The sequence below is a fragment of the Carassius carassius genome, chromosome 20, assembly GCF_963082965.1.
Source record: "Carassius carassius chromosome 20, fCarCar2.1, whole genome shotgun sequence".
NCBI classification, from domain to species: domain Eukaryota; kingdom Metazoa; phylum Chordata; class Actinopteri; order Cypriniformes; family Cyprinidae; genus Carassius; species Carassius carassius.
This window is the reverse complement of record NC_081774.1, coordinates 24,416,713-24,434,203: the sequence shown is the minus strand read 5'-3', so window position 1 is coordinate 24,434,203 and position 17,491 is coordinate 24,416,713. Positions and strand designations below refer to the sequence as shown.

The 17,491-nt window shown below is 38.0% G+C and overlaps 1 protein-coding gene across 2 annotated transcripts; it reads left to right on the top strand.

Annotated features, from left to right (window-relative positions):
• Positions 1-234: 234 nt before the first annotated feature.
• On the top strand, positions 235-15,493 carry LOC132096710 (guanine nucleotide-binding protein subunit beta-4). 2 transcript variants are annotated; one of them, XM_059502256.1, is made up of 10 exons: positions 235-378; positions 2,972-3,079; positions 6,025-6,063; positions 6,562-6,668; positions 7,107-7,170; positions 9,140-9,302; positions 10,039-10,105; positions 12,683-12,884; positions 13,006-13,222; positions 15,200-15,493. In XM_059502256.1, the coding sequence occupies exons 2-10, from the start codon at positions 3,023-3,025 to the stop codon at positions 15,304-15,306; spliced, it is 1,023 nt and encodes a 340-aa protein (XP_059358239.1). In that variant the 5' UTR covers positions 235-378; positions 2,972-3,022; the 3' UTR covers positions 15,307-15,493. The 2 variants fall into 2 exon arrangements, with proteins under 2 accessions (XP_059358239.1, XP_059358238.1); XM_059502255.1 differs by lacking the exon at positions 235-378 and adding an exon at positions 1,257-1,427.
• Positions 15,494-17,491: the final 1,998 nt, after the last annotated feature.

Sequence of the window (17,491 nt, the reverse complement as noted above, 5' to 3'; positions counted from 1 at the left end):
TTACCTAGAGATCCCGCATTCCGGAATCATTGTAGCTTTTGTATGTACGCACAGATAATGTGAACAAATGGTTAATTATTAAATGCACAGGACAGTCCTTATTGTTCTGTTTAACACATTCTCAGTTATGACACTGACCAACTGAACAGACAGTGACATCTACTGTCTCTTTAAGACCTCATCTTCCCACTTTAACTGTTCAGCCTCCCCCATGCAGCCCCACCTTGTCACCAGCAGCTCTCAGTGTAGACGTGCTGGCTGTAAACTAAAGTCCCCACTGCTTATCCTGGTGACAGTGCTCCCATCAGCACATACTCTACTGAGGGAGCCGGGTGCTTACACTGATCGATCTCTCACCAGTGGACTTCAGCATACTAGGTAATACTAAATGTCACTTAATACTGGTTTTGTAACTTAATTACTCCTTTAAGGGCTCTAGACAGAGTCATTATAGATCAGCAGGAGTGAGACAATGAAGTAGTGATTGTGTAGTTTGCATTTGTTAACCCATGGCATGCCACAGATGGCTTCATTCGTGTCACTACTGCCTAATGCAAATTTGTATATTGACCATAAATATTATATGATAATTGCAGTCAAACTTAATAATATATGAATATATTATTATATTTATTATTATTATTCATGTATTCTTATTTTTTATGAACAAATTGCCTCTGAAATAAAACTCACTCTGACAAGTGGAAAATTGGCAACCACCCAAATGTACCCTGTGGATTTAAATAAGTGGGAATCTTTTGAATATATCCTGTGACAAAGTACAAATAAAAACCATTTGCTGTACAATTTATATCACTGATCAGCATGTTTTTAATAATTACTGAAATTAGTAGATTAAAGATTAACTCAGTCATGTGTTTAATTTTTAATTTTATTTTTATTCTCATGTCTATTTTCAAAGATTTTTTCTTCTAGGTCTGCATATCGTTAAAAAAATCAAATGACTTTGGCACTGTATCCACATGTATCAAACTACTTCAGTCATTTTTATAATTGAGGAAGCTGATAGCCAGAACCATTTCAAGCGCGGGTGACCTGAGTAGGTAGGCGTTGACAAATCTCAAACTATTTTGATAAAAATACATTGTCCTCATGATAATATACTATAAAAAGCAATAAGAGACATCATACACTCAGATTTACACAAGGACACTGAATATCTTCTGTTAAAAAAACACTAAAATAATTAATTTTCCCCCTTCATCCAATTGTTGCCATGCTCTCAATATCAGTATGGGTGTGGTAATCGCTATGTGAATTGCCTTGAAACTAGTAAATTTGACTCCGGGTTCGTTGTTTTTTTATATATATATAAATAATACGAAATGGGTGCGTTAATATTTTGAAATAAGGAATTTGCTCACCCTTACAGGCGGTTGGAGGATTCTGTAGTGTTGTTGCATCAGGTAATGTGTCAATGTTTGTGTGGTGGTCTGAAGTGACTGATTGATACACTCGCCGTATGCTAGCCACTTGGCTAACCCAAACAAATCATAATTTAACGCTGTGATTAACTTGGGTGACAAATCTACAGGGAAAGGTTCTTTTAGACCTTTTTTGCCTCGCGTAAATGGTGTCTTATAGGGGAGGTTTCTGTTTAGTGCAACGTGGTATTGAATCTGTTGTCAAAACAGTTCGCTAAATTACCTTGAAATAAAGAGAAATGTAACGTAATGTTAGCATTATATTTAATCGCATTAAACTCTATGAACAACACGAATGTAACAATTAACGGGCTAAATTGTCGTTTCTTTGTAGATATTTTATCGCGTTTATCGCGACTGGTTTAACAGGCTGCAAGTGTCAGGTTAAATAAGGGATTAACGCATCTGGATTAAGTAGGATTTATCAGACTATCCGATGTACATATTACATTTTGAATTAAAATGTCAATCCAGCTAGTTCGATCATTTTTAAATATTTCTTCCAACTCCCTTATTATAATTAACCTGAGTTTTTTTGTGTATGTTATTCCTAATATTATGTCTCAGTTAATGTGTACAGTGTTTTATTATGGAAAGTTCTTTACTTAAAATGCATACTGATCATTGCTTACTTTTCCTGTAATGTGGTTTACTAGGGTTGGGACCAGCAGCCTTCCTGTTTTTAGCAGCATTGCTTGCAGTCATGCTACATTGCTTCCCTAAAAGTACTTATGCTGAAATGTAGATTTCACAGAGGTCAGGGTAAACCTCAGTGATCTCAATGGGTATTCACATATTGTGTCAAACCACTAATGTGACAGGTCCCTATGCATTTTATTCAGTTACTCTGCATTTGCTTTTAGGCTGAAGTAAGACTGAAAGCTATAGGTAAGGTTAACTGAGTCATGGAAAACATGGCAAAATTAAAACGCAAAATCTGAAAAAGCTTAGATTTTTAAAAGATATGCTCAGTTCTAAAATTTGCTTGTGTGTGAAATCCTTATAATGAAAAGATTTGATGTCCCGTTATTTACCAACTGTATTGATATTATAGTTGCACTAACTGTTCAGTTTTGCTAACCTTTGAGTGAGTATCATACAGGATACAGTATAACCTCCTTATTGGGGTGGTGTTAGCTCAAATTTAGGCAAATCAACAAGTAGGCAGTGCCAAGTGCCAAGCAGTGCTACCCCTCATTAAACAAAGGAGCACAGCGTGCCCAGCTCTCAGATGGCAGTGCAACAGCTTGAGTGTTTGGTTCCTCTACTGAATTATATGATACAGTTCCTAGTTCTATTCAGTCTAGTAAAAAGATTGATGCTACTTGAGCACTTTCTGTGTTCTTCACAAACTTTATCCAGTGGGTCTTACTAGGTCTGTGGGACCTGTGGCATGAAAATCAAATTAATATATGGAAATTGTTTGCATGAGTGGCTTAAATTATTAATCCAGCCTGAGTGCTCTTTTATTAAGCAGTCCTTTATTGACTTCTTAATGTGACTTGGTTCTTGTGTGTGCATTGCAGGTTTTTGTCTTTTGTCAAAGTTGGGAGAAGGAGTGAAACGCTTGCTGGACCATGAGTGAGCTGGAGCAGTTGCGGCAGGAGGCAGAGCAGCTGCGCAATCAGATCAGAGTAAGAACTAATGTCCTTTCTGGTCAGCTCAAAAGATTTTGCCACTCCTTCAGTTAGACCTTTTGGCTAATTTTACATTGGTTCTTTCAAGTCATGTTGAAAAGATTGTATTTGAGTTGATTGCACATGAGCACCACAACAAATTTATGATTAATAAATGGAAGCTCAAAATTTCTGTCAAGTCCTCAGTTTGAGGCGGGGGCTTGTCAGTGAGAAAACATGTTGGATGCAATGGATGCAGCCAAAAACTATATACAGGTCCTTCTCAAAAAATTAGCATATTGTCATGAAGTTCATTATTTTCCATTATGTAATGATAAAAATCAAACTTTCATATATTTTAGATTCATTGCACACCAACTGAAATATTTCAGGTCTTTTATTGTTTTAATACTGATGATTTTGGAATTCAGCTCATGAAAACCCAAAATGCCTGTCTCAAAAAATTAGCATATTTCATCCGACCAATAAAAGAAAAGTGTTTTTAATACAAAAAAAGTCAACCTTCAAATAATTATGTTCAGTTATGCACTCAATACTTGGTCGGGAATCCTTTTGCAGAAATGACTGCTTCAATGCGGCGTGGCATGGAGGCAATCAGCCTATGGCACTGCTGAGGTGTTATGGAGGCCCAGGATGCTTCGATAGCGGCCTTAAGCTCATCCAGAGTGTTGGGTCTTGCATCTCTAAACTTTCTCTTCACAATATCCCACAGATTCTCTATGGGGTTCAGGTCAGGAGAGTTGGCAGGCCAATTGAGCACAGTAATACCATGGTCAGTAAACCATTTACCAGTGGTATTTGCACTGTGAGCAGGTGCCAGGTCGTGCTGAAAAACGAAATCTTCATCTCCATAAAGCTTTTCAGCAGATGGAAGCATGAAGTGCTCCAAAATCTCCTGATAGCTAGCTGCATTGACCCTGCCCTTGATAAAACACAGTGGACCAACACCAGCAGCTGACATGGCACCCCAGACCATCACTGACTGTAGGTACTTGACACTGGACTTCAGGTATTTTGGCATTTCCTTCTCCCCAGTCTTCCTCCAGACTCTGGCACCTTGATTTCCGAATGACATGCTAAATTTGTCCAAAAGTCCAGTGCTGCTTCTCTGTAGCCCAGGTCAGGCGCTTCTGCCGCTGTTTCTGGTTCAAAGGTGGCTTGACCTGGGGAATGCGGCACCTGTAGCCCATTTCCTGCACACGCCTGTGCACGGTGGCTCTGGATGTTTCTACTCCAGACTCAGTCCACTGCTTCCGCAGGTCCCCCAAGGTCTGGAATCGATCCTTCTCCACAATCTTCCTCAGGGTCCGGTCACCTCTTCTCGTTGTGCAGCGTTTTTTGCCACACTTTTTCCTTCCCACAGACTTCCCACTGAGGTGCCTTGATACAGCACTCTGGGAACAGCCTATTCGTTCAGAAATTTCTTTCTGTGTCTTACCCTCTCGCTTGAGGGTGTCAATGATGGCCTTCTGGACAGCAGTCAGGTCGGCAGTCTTACCCATGATTGCGGTTTTGAGTAATGAACCAGGCTGGGAGTTTTTTAAAGCCTCAGGAATCTTTTGCAGGTGTTTAGAGTTAATTAGTTGATTCAGATGATTAGGTTAATAGCTTGTTTAGAGAACCTTTTCATGATATGCTGATTTTTTGAGATAGGAATTTTGGGTTTTCATGAGCTGTATGCCAAAATCATCAGTATTAAAACAATAAAAGACCTGAAATATTTCAGTTGGTGTGCAATGAATCTAAAATATATGAAAGTTTAATTTTTATCATTACATTATGGAAAATAATGAACTTTATGACAATATGCTAATTTTTTGAGAAGGACCTGTATATGTAGCGTCTGTATTGACGTTTTTTTTTTTTCTTTAAAACTATATATGTTGCATCTTTAAAATACGATAGTATTGTACAGTTACATTAAAATGTATTTAGTTTACAGCACCTTCATAACAAAAATGTAAAAATACCGATACACATTCTTTACCAAAGTGACTTTAACGCACCTTACGTTGTAATTATGTCTTGCCAGCGTGTGAATATAAGGGATGTCTCCCTTGTTTAAAAATCTGATTCAGATTCTCAGCTCGTTAGGAGAGAGATCCATTGATTGAATGGAGTGTATCAGAAAAGAGAGACAAAATGTGCAGAGTAGTAGGTCCCCAGGACCGGAGTTGAGAACCACTGAATTACTAAAAGCAGCTGTGTGAATTGTGGAAATGACTCAGGAGCCATCGGATTTTGATTAAAGGAGTTGTGAAAAATCCTGAGCTGTGTTATTTCACACAGCATACATTTATTTTTCCTTTATTTAACAAGGATGCAATAAATCATCAGACTTTTACGAAGAAAAATAGAAATCTTTTAATACTTTCTATCCATCAAAGCATCCTGAACAAGAATGTATCACAAGTAGTAGTAGAGGTAGTTGTCTCCTTGAACCAGTTCCAAAATTGAGTGTCCAAAAAAATCTTGCAACTTTAGAATATGTAATTTCTTGTCCTATTGCTGCTAATTAGTTTCTTTGTTCTTATTTTATCCATCACTGTTTACTTGTCTTCAGTAAGCTTGGTGATGCCCCCCCCCCTTTTTTTTACTTAGTTAAGCTTGTATTGATGATATTGAAATTGATGATGATATCATTTTGATACCATAAAAACCTTCCTTAAAGGAAAAAACTATATTGTGAGATATACCATTATTGTGAAATAAAATGACTCATATCATGATATAAGGTTTTGATTGTATTTCCCACCCCTAGCGGCTGGTAATCGGCATTTAACCTACTGTACATCAACTTTGTTAATTGGAATAGTTTAAATTTTTCATTTTTTTTTATATAGTTTATGTATTCCTGTGTGCCAGGAAATAGAATGCATGTGTTTTCCTCTGCCTGTTCAGTAGAATGACTGCACTCTTACATGCTGCTGTTCTTATTGCAGGATGCCAGGAAAGCATGCAGCGACTCCAGCCTGTCCCAGGTAAGCAGCTCTGCCACCATCCCTGCTGGGTCCCCCTCCTTATAAGAGCAGTTTTGGTCTATCGCATGTCTATGGGGAATATCTATGTTCACCTGTTCTCTGAGCTCAGCACAGACATGCAAATTGGCTGCTGACGTACATGCTGAACTTGCTCTTAAGTGTACTGAAATATTAAACAACCTCTTACATGCCAAGTCCTCCATCAAAATTTAAACGTTCAGCCCCTGCCTGGCGGCTTTGGTGATTTAAGATTTCATAATTTCTGTTTGGATTATTTATTTTTATGTTGGAAGAGATGGCTCTTGTACATTTTAAAGCAGTTTAATTCTGCACTTCTGTCAGTGCTATGTTAATTTTAGATAATTGCCATTAAACAAATCAACAAATACAGCTCTTTTTCCCCACATTTGAGTGATCATTAGCACACCTTGGATTGATGAAATGTCCCCTGCTTGCTTTATAATGTCACTATAAATTAAGAAGTCTGTGTGTGTTTAGATTACAGCTGGTCTGGATTCAGTTGGTAGGATCCAGATGAGAACGAGGCGGACACTCCGAGGCCATTTAGCCAAAATCTACGCCATGCACTGGGCTACTGATTCTAGGTCAGTTGGCAGAAAGAGATTGAGTGGGCTGGAGGATGGGCACTCTCAGAGGAACCCTGCACCTCTGTCAGTGTACACTCAATAAATAATTCAGTAGGCCTCTCACAACTCAGGGGTGTTCTCGGATTATGTAGGCTGCCTCCTGCTCCAGTCTTTCTTTTCCTCCCTTCTCTTCTCCCTCTATCATCCACCCCTTCTCCACCTGTGCTTTAGGCAGGAGACGCCATTGTTAGATGGGTGGAGTTTTTGTCCATATTTGCTTGCAGTGTTTGTCATTAATTATCATAAGCATTTGCCATGTTTGTGCATGTTATAAGCATCAATCATTGTCTGGATGGTCACCTTGTAGTATTTTTACTACACATCTGTAATGTGTACTATGAACAGTGCTTTACTCTTTAACCCCTCCCCCACTTTTTTTTTTTTTTTAACTTGAAGGTTACTAGTTAGTGCCTCACAAGATGGCAAACTCATCATTTGGGACAGCTACACCACAAACAAGGTTAGTCCAGCCAAACAAGTGAATATATCTAAAATGCACAGCTTTATTACCAAAGAATATAATAACTATGTCACAAATATAATGATATAATGATGAAATGTATATATAGTTTTAAAGATTAATAAAGTATTGTAGTAAATTTAAATGTAAATAATTTAACCTAAATTTTGTAGAAGCTAAAACGCTAATGTAAATCATAAAATTCTAAAATCATCAAAATGAAATTGGTAGGTTGCATATAAGTTCTGTCATATACTAAGGTTCTTGGTGCTCCAAACCCCTAGGAGGATTTGCGGTACATCCTGGCTCTTGTACTGAATTTGGAACCATAGCATACTACTCGCATAGTACAGTCGTGGCCAAAAGTTTTGAGAATTACATAAATATTTGAAATTGGAAAAGTTGCTGCTTAAGTTTTTATAATAGCAATTTGCATATACTCCAGAATGTTATGAAGAGTGATCAGATGAATTGCATAGTCCTTCTTTGCCATGAAAATTAACTTAATCCCAAAAAAACCTTTCCACTGCATTTCATTGCTGTCATTAAAGGACCTGCTGAGATCATTTCAGTAGATCTGGAGATCATTATGTCAGGCTGATTGGGTTAGAATGGCAGACTTGACGTGTTAAAAGGAGGGTGATGCTTGAAATCATTGTTCTTCCATTGTTAACCATGGTGACCTGCAAATAAACGCGTGCAGCCATCATTGCGTTGCATAAAAATGGCTTCACAGGCAAGGATATTGTGGCTACTAAGATTGCACCTAAATCAACAATTTATACGATCATCAAGAACTTCAAGGAAAGAGGTTCAATTCTTGTAAAGAAGGCTTCAGGGCGTCCAAGAAAGTCCAGCAAGCGCCAGGATCGTCTCCTAAAGAGGATTCAGCTGTGGGAGCGGAGTGCCACCAGTGCAGAGCTTGCTCAGGAATGGCAGCAGACAGGTGTGAGCGCATCTGCATGCACAGTGAGGCGAAGACTTTTGGAAGATGGCCTGGTGTCAAGAAAGGCAGCAAAGAAGCCACTTCTCTCCAAAGTAGAGAGTATAGTGAATGGACTGCTGAGGACTGGGGCAAAGTCATATTCTCCGATGAAGCTCCTTTCCGATTGTTTGGGGCATCTGGAAAAAGGCTTGTCCGGAGAAGAAAAGGTGAGTGCTACCATCAGTCCGGTCATGCCAACAGTAAAGCATCCTGACACCATTCATGTGTGGGGTTGCTTCTCATCCAAGGGAGTGGGCTCACTCACAATTCTGCCCAAAAACACAGCCATGAATAAAGAATGGTACCAAAACACCCTCCAACAGCAACTTCTTCCAACAATCCAACAACAGTTTGGTGAAGAACAATGTATTTTCCAGCACGATGGAGCACCGTGCCATAAGGCAAAAGTGATAACTAAGTGGCTCGGGGACCAGAATGTTGAAATTTTGGGTCCATGGCCTGGAAACCTTAATCCCATTGAAAACTTGTGGTCAATCCTCAAGAGTCGGGTGGACAAACAAAAACCCACTAATTCTGACAAACTCCAAGAAGTGATTATGAAAGAATGGGTTGCTATCAGCCAGGATTTGGCCCAGAAGTTGATTGAGAGCATGCCCAGTCGAATTGCAGAGGTCCTGAAAAAGAAGGGCCAACACTGCAAATACTGACTCTTTGCATAAATGTCATGTAATTGTCGATAAAAGCCTTTGAAACCTATGAAGTGCTTGTAATTATATTTCAGTACATCACAGAAACAACTGAAACAAAGATCTAAAAGCAGTTTAGCAGCAAACTTTTTGAAAACTAATATTTATGTAATTCTCAAAACTTTTGGCCATGACTGTACTCTTACTAATTTTACCATTTTGTTATATGGCAGAAATAATAGGAGTAGCATGCGGTATATGAATTCAGCATTGGCTCTCATTCTTCATAACACATGTGAAAAGCAAGTGCTACAATATTTGTTTGGCTTCTTTTCAGATTCATGCCATTCCATTAAGGTCATCATGGGTGATGACTTGTGCCTATGCTCCCTCAGGGAATTATGTAGCCTGCGGAGGCCTGGACAACATCTGCTCAATCTATAGCCTTAAAACCCGTGAGGGCAATGTCAGAGTCACTAGAGAACTTCCTGGACACACAGGTAAGCTGTCAGAAGAATAAGCATCATCAGTGCCGGGACACACCAAGCCACCAGTCAGTCAATGGCGGGCCGTTGGTGAGCATCTGTTGGGCTAGTTTGTTTGGTGTCTTCTACATGTTGAGCTCACATCGGAGGCGAATCGGCATTGGGGTCGTCATGAGAACTCTGATTGGATGTTCAGTTTAGTGAACAAGTCAGTGCTCAAGAATTAAAATGAAAGCGATGAAAACAGGCAAGTAAATGAAGGCGGCACAGACAGAAGACTGTTCTGTGGTTATGTGATCTTACCCAAGCATTCCAATATGTGAATATTTCCATAACAACATGAGCTGCTTAAAATGAAGAAAGTTATTAACATATGTTAACTGATATTCAAAATGGTACACAAGCACTGCTTTGTTTACGTTTCGTATATCTGTGTATCTCGTATATCCTTATTATGGTTTCTCCTTTAAATGACAATTATATAATTTTGATAGTTGCTGATTTAGACAGCTAATTCCTCTCATGCAGAATGCAGATGTTTACTTTGCAGGCAGCCGTAGTCTGAACAGTATGTTCAAATTAAACTTTTTATCCAGACTCTGCCGAAGCAAGGAGACAACAGCGTCGGGTTTTGTCACTGCTAGTTCTTTGAAGTCGTCTTGTTGTGACCCGGCCTTTGGTCTTCATATTTATCATGCAGTGGGTTGAAACTCCTGTTCTGATATATACATTTTTTTTTCTTCCTCACCAGGTTATTTGTCGTGTTGTCGCTTTCTGGATGATAGTCAGATAGTCACCAGCTCTGGAGATACTACTTGGTGAGTGCATCGCAACTTTGAATGACTAGTTCAGGGGTATCCAACCCTGGTCCTCGAGATTTACCTTCCTGCAGAGTTCAGTTCCAACCCTGATAAAACACACCTGTCTGTAATTATCAAGTGCTCCTTCAGATCCTAATTAGTTGGGTTTCAGTTGTGTTTGATCAAGCTTGGAGCTGAACTTTGCAGGAAGGTAGATCTCCAGGAACAGGATTGGGCACCCCTGGACTAGATTATTTGCCTTTAACGGTATTGTAATTGTATTTTTTTTTTTTCAATGTTCTGGAACTGTTAAAATGACTCTCAGCAGTTTAAAAAATGAATTTCAGTAGTTCAGATATTTTCTTCTATTTTACTGAACTGCTGAAGAACAGCCTTATGCTGGGTACACACCAAAAGATAATGGGGCTGATTTTGGGCCGATTTCCACCCTTCCGACAATCCATGTCCCGAATATCTTGATGGTTCTACAGATTATTTTATCAGATGTTCCCTTGGTGTGAGGTGTGTTATGAGTGTCCGAACCTGTTCAGAAGAACGTCGAAGCCGCCCATATTGGGAACTGTAAATATTCAACATGTTTAATATTTATGATCAGTAATCTTGATGTGTGGTGGGAACCCCGAGGACAAACGTGCGCACGCTCTGGAGATTATCACGTGAAACGAAACTATATCCAATCAGAAAATGGGATGATGGAAGACAGAAGCAGTCATGGCAGAGCACAAAGTGAAATTGATGTGGACAGCAGAGATGGAGGATCAGCTTGTTGATTTTTTTTTTTTATCCTCATGTTTGTGGTGTATCAAATTTTGAAAATCTTATAAGATGTAAAAAATATTTTGGTGTGTACCCAGCATTACTTTTCAGGCTTTCCAGGCTGCTTTCTCTTAACATACATTCAAATGTAAAATGATTGAAAAGCAGAACAACATTTTTTTACAAAACAATCAAGCATTTTATTTACACATTTTATTTATTTTAATGGAACATATAGACTATTAGTGATGCTTGGCACATTGGTCATCCAGTGTTTCTGTAAAAAAAAAAATAAAAAAAAAAATCTAATATTGAAAACCTGCAGGACTCCTGACTACTAAAGGGGTCATACGACGTTGCTAAAACGAACATTTTTTTGTGTAATGCAGTGTGTTTATGTGTTTTAAAGGAACACTCCACTATATTTGTAATTCATTTTCCAACTTCCCTAGAGTTGAGTTTTACCGTTTTTGAATCGATTCAGCCGATCTCCGGGTCTGGCGGTAGCATTTTTAGCTTAGTATAGATCATTGAATCTGAATAGATTGTTATCATCTCCGCTCAAACATGACAACAGAGTTTCAACATTTTTCCTATTTAAAACTTGTCTCTTCTGTAGTTACATTGTGTAATAAGACCAACAGAAAATTAAAGTTAAAGTTGCGATTTTCTAGACTAATATGGCTAGGAACTTTACTCTCATTCTAGCATAATAATCAAGGAACTTTGCTGCCGTACTATGGGTGCAGCAGTCGCAGTGATATTACGCAGTGCCTGAAAATACTTCCCAGCTAGTTTGTGTAGTTGCAGCAATAGCAGAGTTGCTGGGGACTATTTTCAGGCACTGCGTAATATCACTGCACCTAATAAAAGTGGACGGGTGAAATCACACAATGTCAGCTTAACATCGTGATGTCTGTGGGCCATCGACGATGGACGATGGCATTGTCTATTGGCCCAACCCTAGCCATGTTAGAATGAGCTTTTTTAGGTAGGCGTGGTTGATTTCTTAAATTTTATAAAGAATTTCTCTTTGGATTTGAGACTTTAGTCTTTGCAACTTTACGGATCTTCTTAATGCACCAAGAGCTTGTAACACTCCAAAGTGGAAGGAAAAATTTGCATCATAAATTGCATCATATGATCCCTTTAAAAATGCTGTCTTTGTTCGCTTGAACTGATTTGCTGTAAGTCAAACTTCGGATGGTAATTGATGACCGCCAACCAATGATCCTGCTAAATTTAATTTTTTTTTGCTGAGCAAAACCTTTTCTCTTTTGGGTGGACATGTCAGCCACCTGAGAATTTTTTTTTATATCAGACCAGTACAGCGCACGCACATCAAATTGTGTAACTTTTAATTTTAATGTCATTTATATTTTATTTTTATCTGATGCTAAATTATGCACATTTATGGTAACCTGAGAAAACATTTTTTTTTATTACAGTGCTCTGTTAGATACCAAGAAATGCTATAAAAAATAATAGAAAATTTCACAAGAACAGTTCAGTTCTGTTTTTGTTAGTTTTATTAGTTAGTAACTAACTAATGTTAGTTTTATTATTTTTGCCATTTTATTATCAGAAGTATTTGTGTATTTGATTTTTCTTATGCTATGACATTATGACATTAAGATATGGCAATAGAAGGTAACGCATCATCATTTTTTTTTTTTTTTTTAATCTCTTGGAGTTTAAAGCTTATAGGCTTTCTTATGCCATCCATATATGGTGGCCTGTAGAGTCTGAATATGAGTTTCAGTTGTTTGTTTGGTGATCTTGTACTGAATGTGACCCAGCTCTCATTCTCCTTTGCAGTGCTCTGTGGGACATTGAGACTGGTCAGCAGACCACCACATTCACAGGGCACAGTGGAGATGTGATGAGCCTGTCACTCAGCCCTGACTCTAGGACCTTTGTGTCAGGTGCCTGCGATGCATCCTCAAAATTGTGGGACATCCGAGATGGAATGTGCAGACAGTCTTTCACAGGACATGTTTCTGATATAAATGCTGTCAGTGTGAGTGTCGAAGAGAAAATCTTAACCAGTGTTTGATACTGGTTTATTGAGCCCGTTTAATGCTTTCATAACACTTGCTGTTAATGTTCATATCCATTTTCAATTGTGCTCATTTTTTCAGTTCTTCCCAAATGGTAATGCGTTCACCACAGGCTCGGACGACGCCACTTGTCGTTTGTTTGACCTTCGCGCAGACCAGGAACTGATGATGTATTCGCATGACAACATTATCTGCGGCATCACTTCCGTGGCCTTCTCTAAGAGTGGCCGCCTGCTGCTTGCTGGCTATGATGACTTCAACTGCAATGTATGGGATACTCTAAAGGGAGAGCGTGCAGGTATTAGCATTACATAATTGTTTTGTGGAACTTTCCTAGTTTGTTTAATTAGTGTATCAGCAGACTGAAAAGGTTATGAACATGCTCAGCAGCTTATTAGACAAGATAAGGCTAACAGAAATCACATTAAATCTCATTACTTCAAACTAGTGTTTATATAGTTGAATGACAGCAGTGTACAATTTAGCAAATCTTAACTTTTTTTTTTTTTTCCCTGGGAGGAACCCTGAACATATGTGATCTACATAGACCGTAGGGGTGGGAAAAAGTATCTATGACAATCTATCATTGTCCTTTTCCACACTGGCCCAAATAATTAATACAGTAAGGCGTTTTTGAATAGTTTTTCCTACTCCCATCATCTAAAAATGCATGGAAATCGTGGCTGTGCCATTTTCTCCTTCTTTCCAAAGGGCTCTGAGCAACCATGAACCGTGTTCTCTATGAAGATGGGGAAGGACGAGGAACCACTCTAATAGCTCTACTGCTATATACAGTATATATGTTTACAGGGTTCTCGCGTTTTAGCAAAAGTTTAGAGTGAGAATAGGGGAGGAGCCATTCAAATATTTGCAGCATCGGCCTTTCGGCTCCACGCAATTCTCAAGTTTTTGCTAGAAGTTCAAATATAACTATTGTTCATAATTGACCAGCACAAAATAGATATTATAACAATTGGTAAATCTCAAAAGTCAAATTCATATAAATAAAATAAAAAGATTTATCTATTTCAAAAATAAAAAGGAATTTGGCTAAACAGCAGTGCTCAGTGTACATAATGCACACATACAGTAGGATTGCTAAACTTGACTTGAGCGAGTGTGGCAAGTACATTTTAACTTATGAATGGGATTTTGTATCGCAAGTGTTTGTTGCACATTTTGATGCCTTGATGACTGTTAGGGGCTCAGCCTTACCTAGAGTAACTAGTTACATGTAATCATGTAGTTAAATGACAAAATAAATGTAACAAATCTGTTACAGTTACTGAGAAACAATGTATAATTAAATTATAGTTACTTATGGAAATGTTAACGATTACAAAGGGGTTACATCTGAATATTTTCACAGATTTGATTGATTTCTTTCCCAAATTGCATTGACTGCTCTAAAATATGAGACACCAATGTTTCAGGAGTTTAGGACACACACGCTCATTCAATAACTGATTTATTATGTATATGCTTTATTTTTTAAGATTAACTGTTTTTTTTCCCCAAGGCATTGTTAGATGCCAGTGTTTTTTGACATCGCTTTGCAGGGATTTGATTAAAAAAAAAGTGGTATGAAAGCTATTACAGTATATCTTATGATTTTAAATCTGTATTTAACAGAATAATCTCAAAGTAAAAAGAGGTGCAAAAGTTGGATTTTGTGGTGGCTGTGCTTTTAAAATATTTATTTATGAATATTTATAATTTTAGTTTAAGTGATTTAAGTTAATTAGTGTTGAGTTCTACTGTAAGGTTATCCCTGCTTGCATTAAAAGTTTCAAAATTATTGAAAACATTCGTTAGAAATTTAGAAAAGTAATCAAATGTAATCAGTTACATTACTTTTAAAGCAATTGAAATAGTTACACTACTTAATACATTTTAAATAGAATAAAGAAAACTGTAAGCTTTTAAGTCAAAGAATACAATTATTAATTTACTTAACATGTTAAATTTAATTTACAGAACTTTTTGTGCTATTTTCTAACAGTTTGGACTTAAAGATAGAAAACTTGCACTTAACCTTTTCACAGGCGTTTTGTTTTCATAGTTAGACAGATATCATGATGTATCATTATAGGATTGTCTAGCAATATATAGATTACCACAATAATCGATGTACCGTGAGCCATGTACCGTGATTCGTATCATATCGTAAGGTACCCTGCGATTCCCACCCCTAATGCACAGTCAATCTTAGTCATGTGCTATAAGATTTGTATGATACTAATCTCTGCTATTTTTGTTGGTTTTGTCTGTGAAGGTGTTCTAGCTGGGCATGACAACAGAGTCAGTTGTTTGGGGGTATCCAGTGATGGCATGGCTGTGGCTACCGGTTCTTGGGACAGCTTCCTTAGGATATGGAACTGACCTCACTGGGTTGGACTTTGGGAGCCACGCTTTCTGATCACACAGTCACTGTAGTGCACTGCTACCAAACACAGGACCCTTCCCTCTCCATCTCCTCCTTATAGATGCCCTAGTTTTCTTCATCTTCTCTCTTTCTTAGACCACATTATCCCATCATCCTGCAGTCAGTTAAAGAGGTGAGGACCAATAGCGAAGAGCCTCCATTGGCTCTCTGTCTTTATCGCTTTACCTCTGACTCGAGGTGGGGGACAGACTGAGTGGTGTACAGTATATATCTGCAATTCTGTGTGCTTGTATGTATAACATATGCACTTCTGACAGTGTTTGGATGTTCTGGTGTGTGGATACTTGTGATGGGTGTCTTAACTGTCCCCTTTTTTTTCCTGCTTATTTTCTTTTCTCTTTGTCCCGAATCACAGTGCTTTTTGCCAGACACAGTGGCCAGTATAATTAACTAAGGGTTTAGGCTGCCACAGTATTGTAGGCCATAAGTGTTTGATCCTCAACCTTAATTTAGTTAGCATCAGGTAGCATCAGTGTTGGGTCTTTTCTTCCATAAATGATTCAGGCTAAGCTTGGTAATGTATAGTTGTGAGAGAAACACTGACGCCACTGAGCTTGTGTTTGCCATCCTCTACCGACTCAGTGTATTAAACCAGCACAGACTCAGTGTCTGTGCTGGTTTAATACACATTAAACCGACTCAGTGTATTAAGCCAGCACAGAAGGATTTAAATTAAGCCTGTCTGTCCATCTGTCTTTACTATCACTAGATATACTATCTGACATTTGCTGCTTTGCATATTTATTTGGCTGAATATATGATACATATATGGTTAAAGGGATAGTTCACCCACAAGTGTAATTAGTTGTCATTTGCTCACCCTTATGTTGTTCTAAACCTGTATAACTTTTTTTTTTCTTTTTTTTTTAATCAAAAGAACAGTTCTAAAGAAGACTTCAAAAAAAAATCACAATATTTAAGTACTGATGAATTTATGCTTAATGGATCCAAAAAACCCTTAAAACGGATATGAAAGTATTCCAGATGACTCTACATTCCAAGTCGTCTGAGGACTTACAAAAGAATGAGTGAGAAACAGACTGAAATTTGGTCAAAGTTGGTCATCTAAATTTAGCGACTTAATCCAGATTGAGTGGGTTGAATGAACTCCTGAGCCGAATCAGAATGAAACATTTCATTAACACTCCAAGGAGTCCTGTTACATATTTTATCAGTGAATTACGACTTTATTCACCAAAAATGTTTTGTATGTCTTCATAAGACATGGAGAAGTACACCTATCATATGGACCACTTTCATGTGTGGACGCACAAAAATCAAATAGTTTTGGAATAACTTGAGAGTGAGTAAGTGATTACATTTTAAGCAAAACTATTTCTGGAAAGTTTAAGTCTTTTGTTTTGATCCAAACACCAAGCATGGCCTTGATGCTTTGTGTGACTTTGCCACTGATGAGCAGGCTGGAATTGTAACCTGATTCCTAACAAGAGGCCTTGGTCACTGCCACTCTGACATTGTCTGTCTTTCTACACACACTATGAACACCTGCCCTCTGAGATGAAGTCCTAGCTAGTACTGTATGCTTTTGCACTAGAAAATAGTCCTGTGAGACTGCACACACTGGTGTTTCTGCACTCGTTTGAATGAATGTGCTTCAGCTCTGACAAAAAAAAAACTGTCATGGACCACAAGCTACACTGTGCATATTTAGACACAAATGTGTGTATTGAAGGTATAAAGCCCTCTGTCTGTTTCTGTAAAACAACAACAAAAAAAGCAAGCCTTAAACGAAGTAATTGTTCACTTGAACCACCAGTAATCACCTTAAATTTGTGCCAATCAGTGTGAATAAATGTACAGGCTGGCTTTGTGAGCATATGAAAATATGTACAAAGGTTATGCTTTTCATTGTGGTTGTTTAGTTTTAGACTTTTTTTTTTTTTCTTCCAGGCAAGTTTTTTTGACATTAATGATACCTACATTTCCAATACCAGTTTGCATTCAGTATCGTTTTGTGCTATTTCAAGAGTTTAATATATGACATTACTGTTCATCAGGTAAATTTAATTTCAACCATGCAGTTACTTATGATATGAAAGGACATCCAACACGTGGAAGTTATGAACCTCCTGTTTTGAGTGTTTACAACATTTAGGCAGT

Bases quoted from the DNA above. Each gene is read 5' to 3' on its own strand.
- LOC132096710 (XM_059502256.1), top strand. From the start codon at position 3,023: ATGAGTGAGCTGGAGCAGTTGCGGCAGGAGGCAGAGCAGCTGCGCAAT. The intron at 6,064-6,561 runs GTAAGCAGCTCT...GTGTGTGTTTAG, and splicing joins GCGACTCCAGCCTGTCCCAG to ATTACAGCTGGTCTGGATTC. The intron at 12,885-13,005 runs GTGAGTGTCGAA...TCATTTTTTCAG, and splicing joins CTGATATAAATGCTGTCAGT to TTCTTCCCAAATGGTAATGC.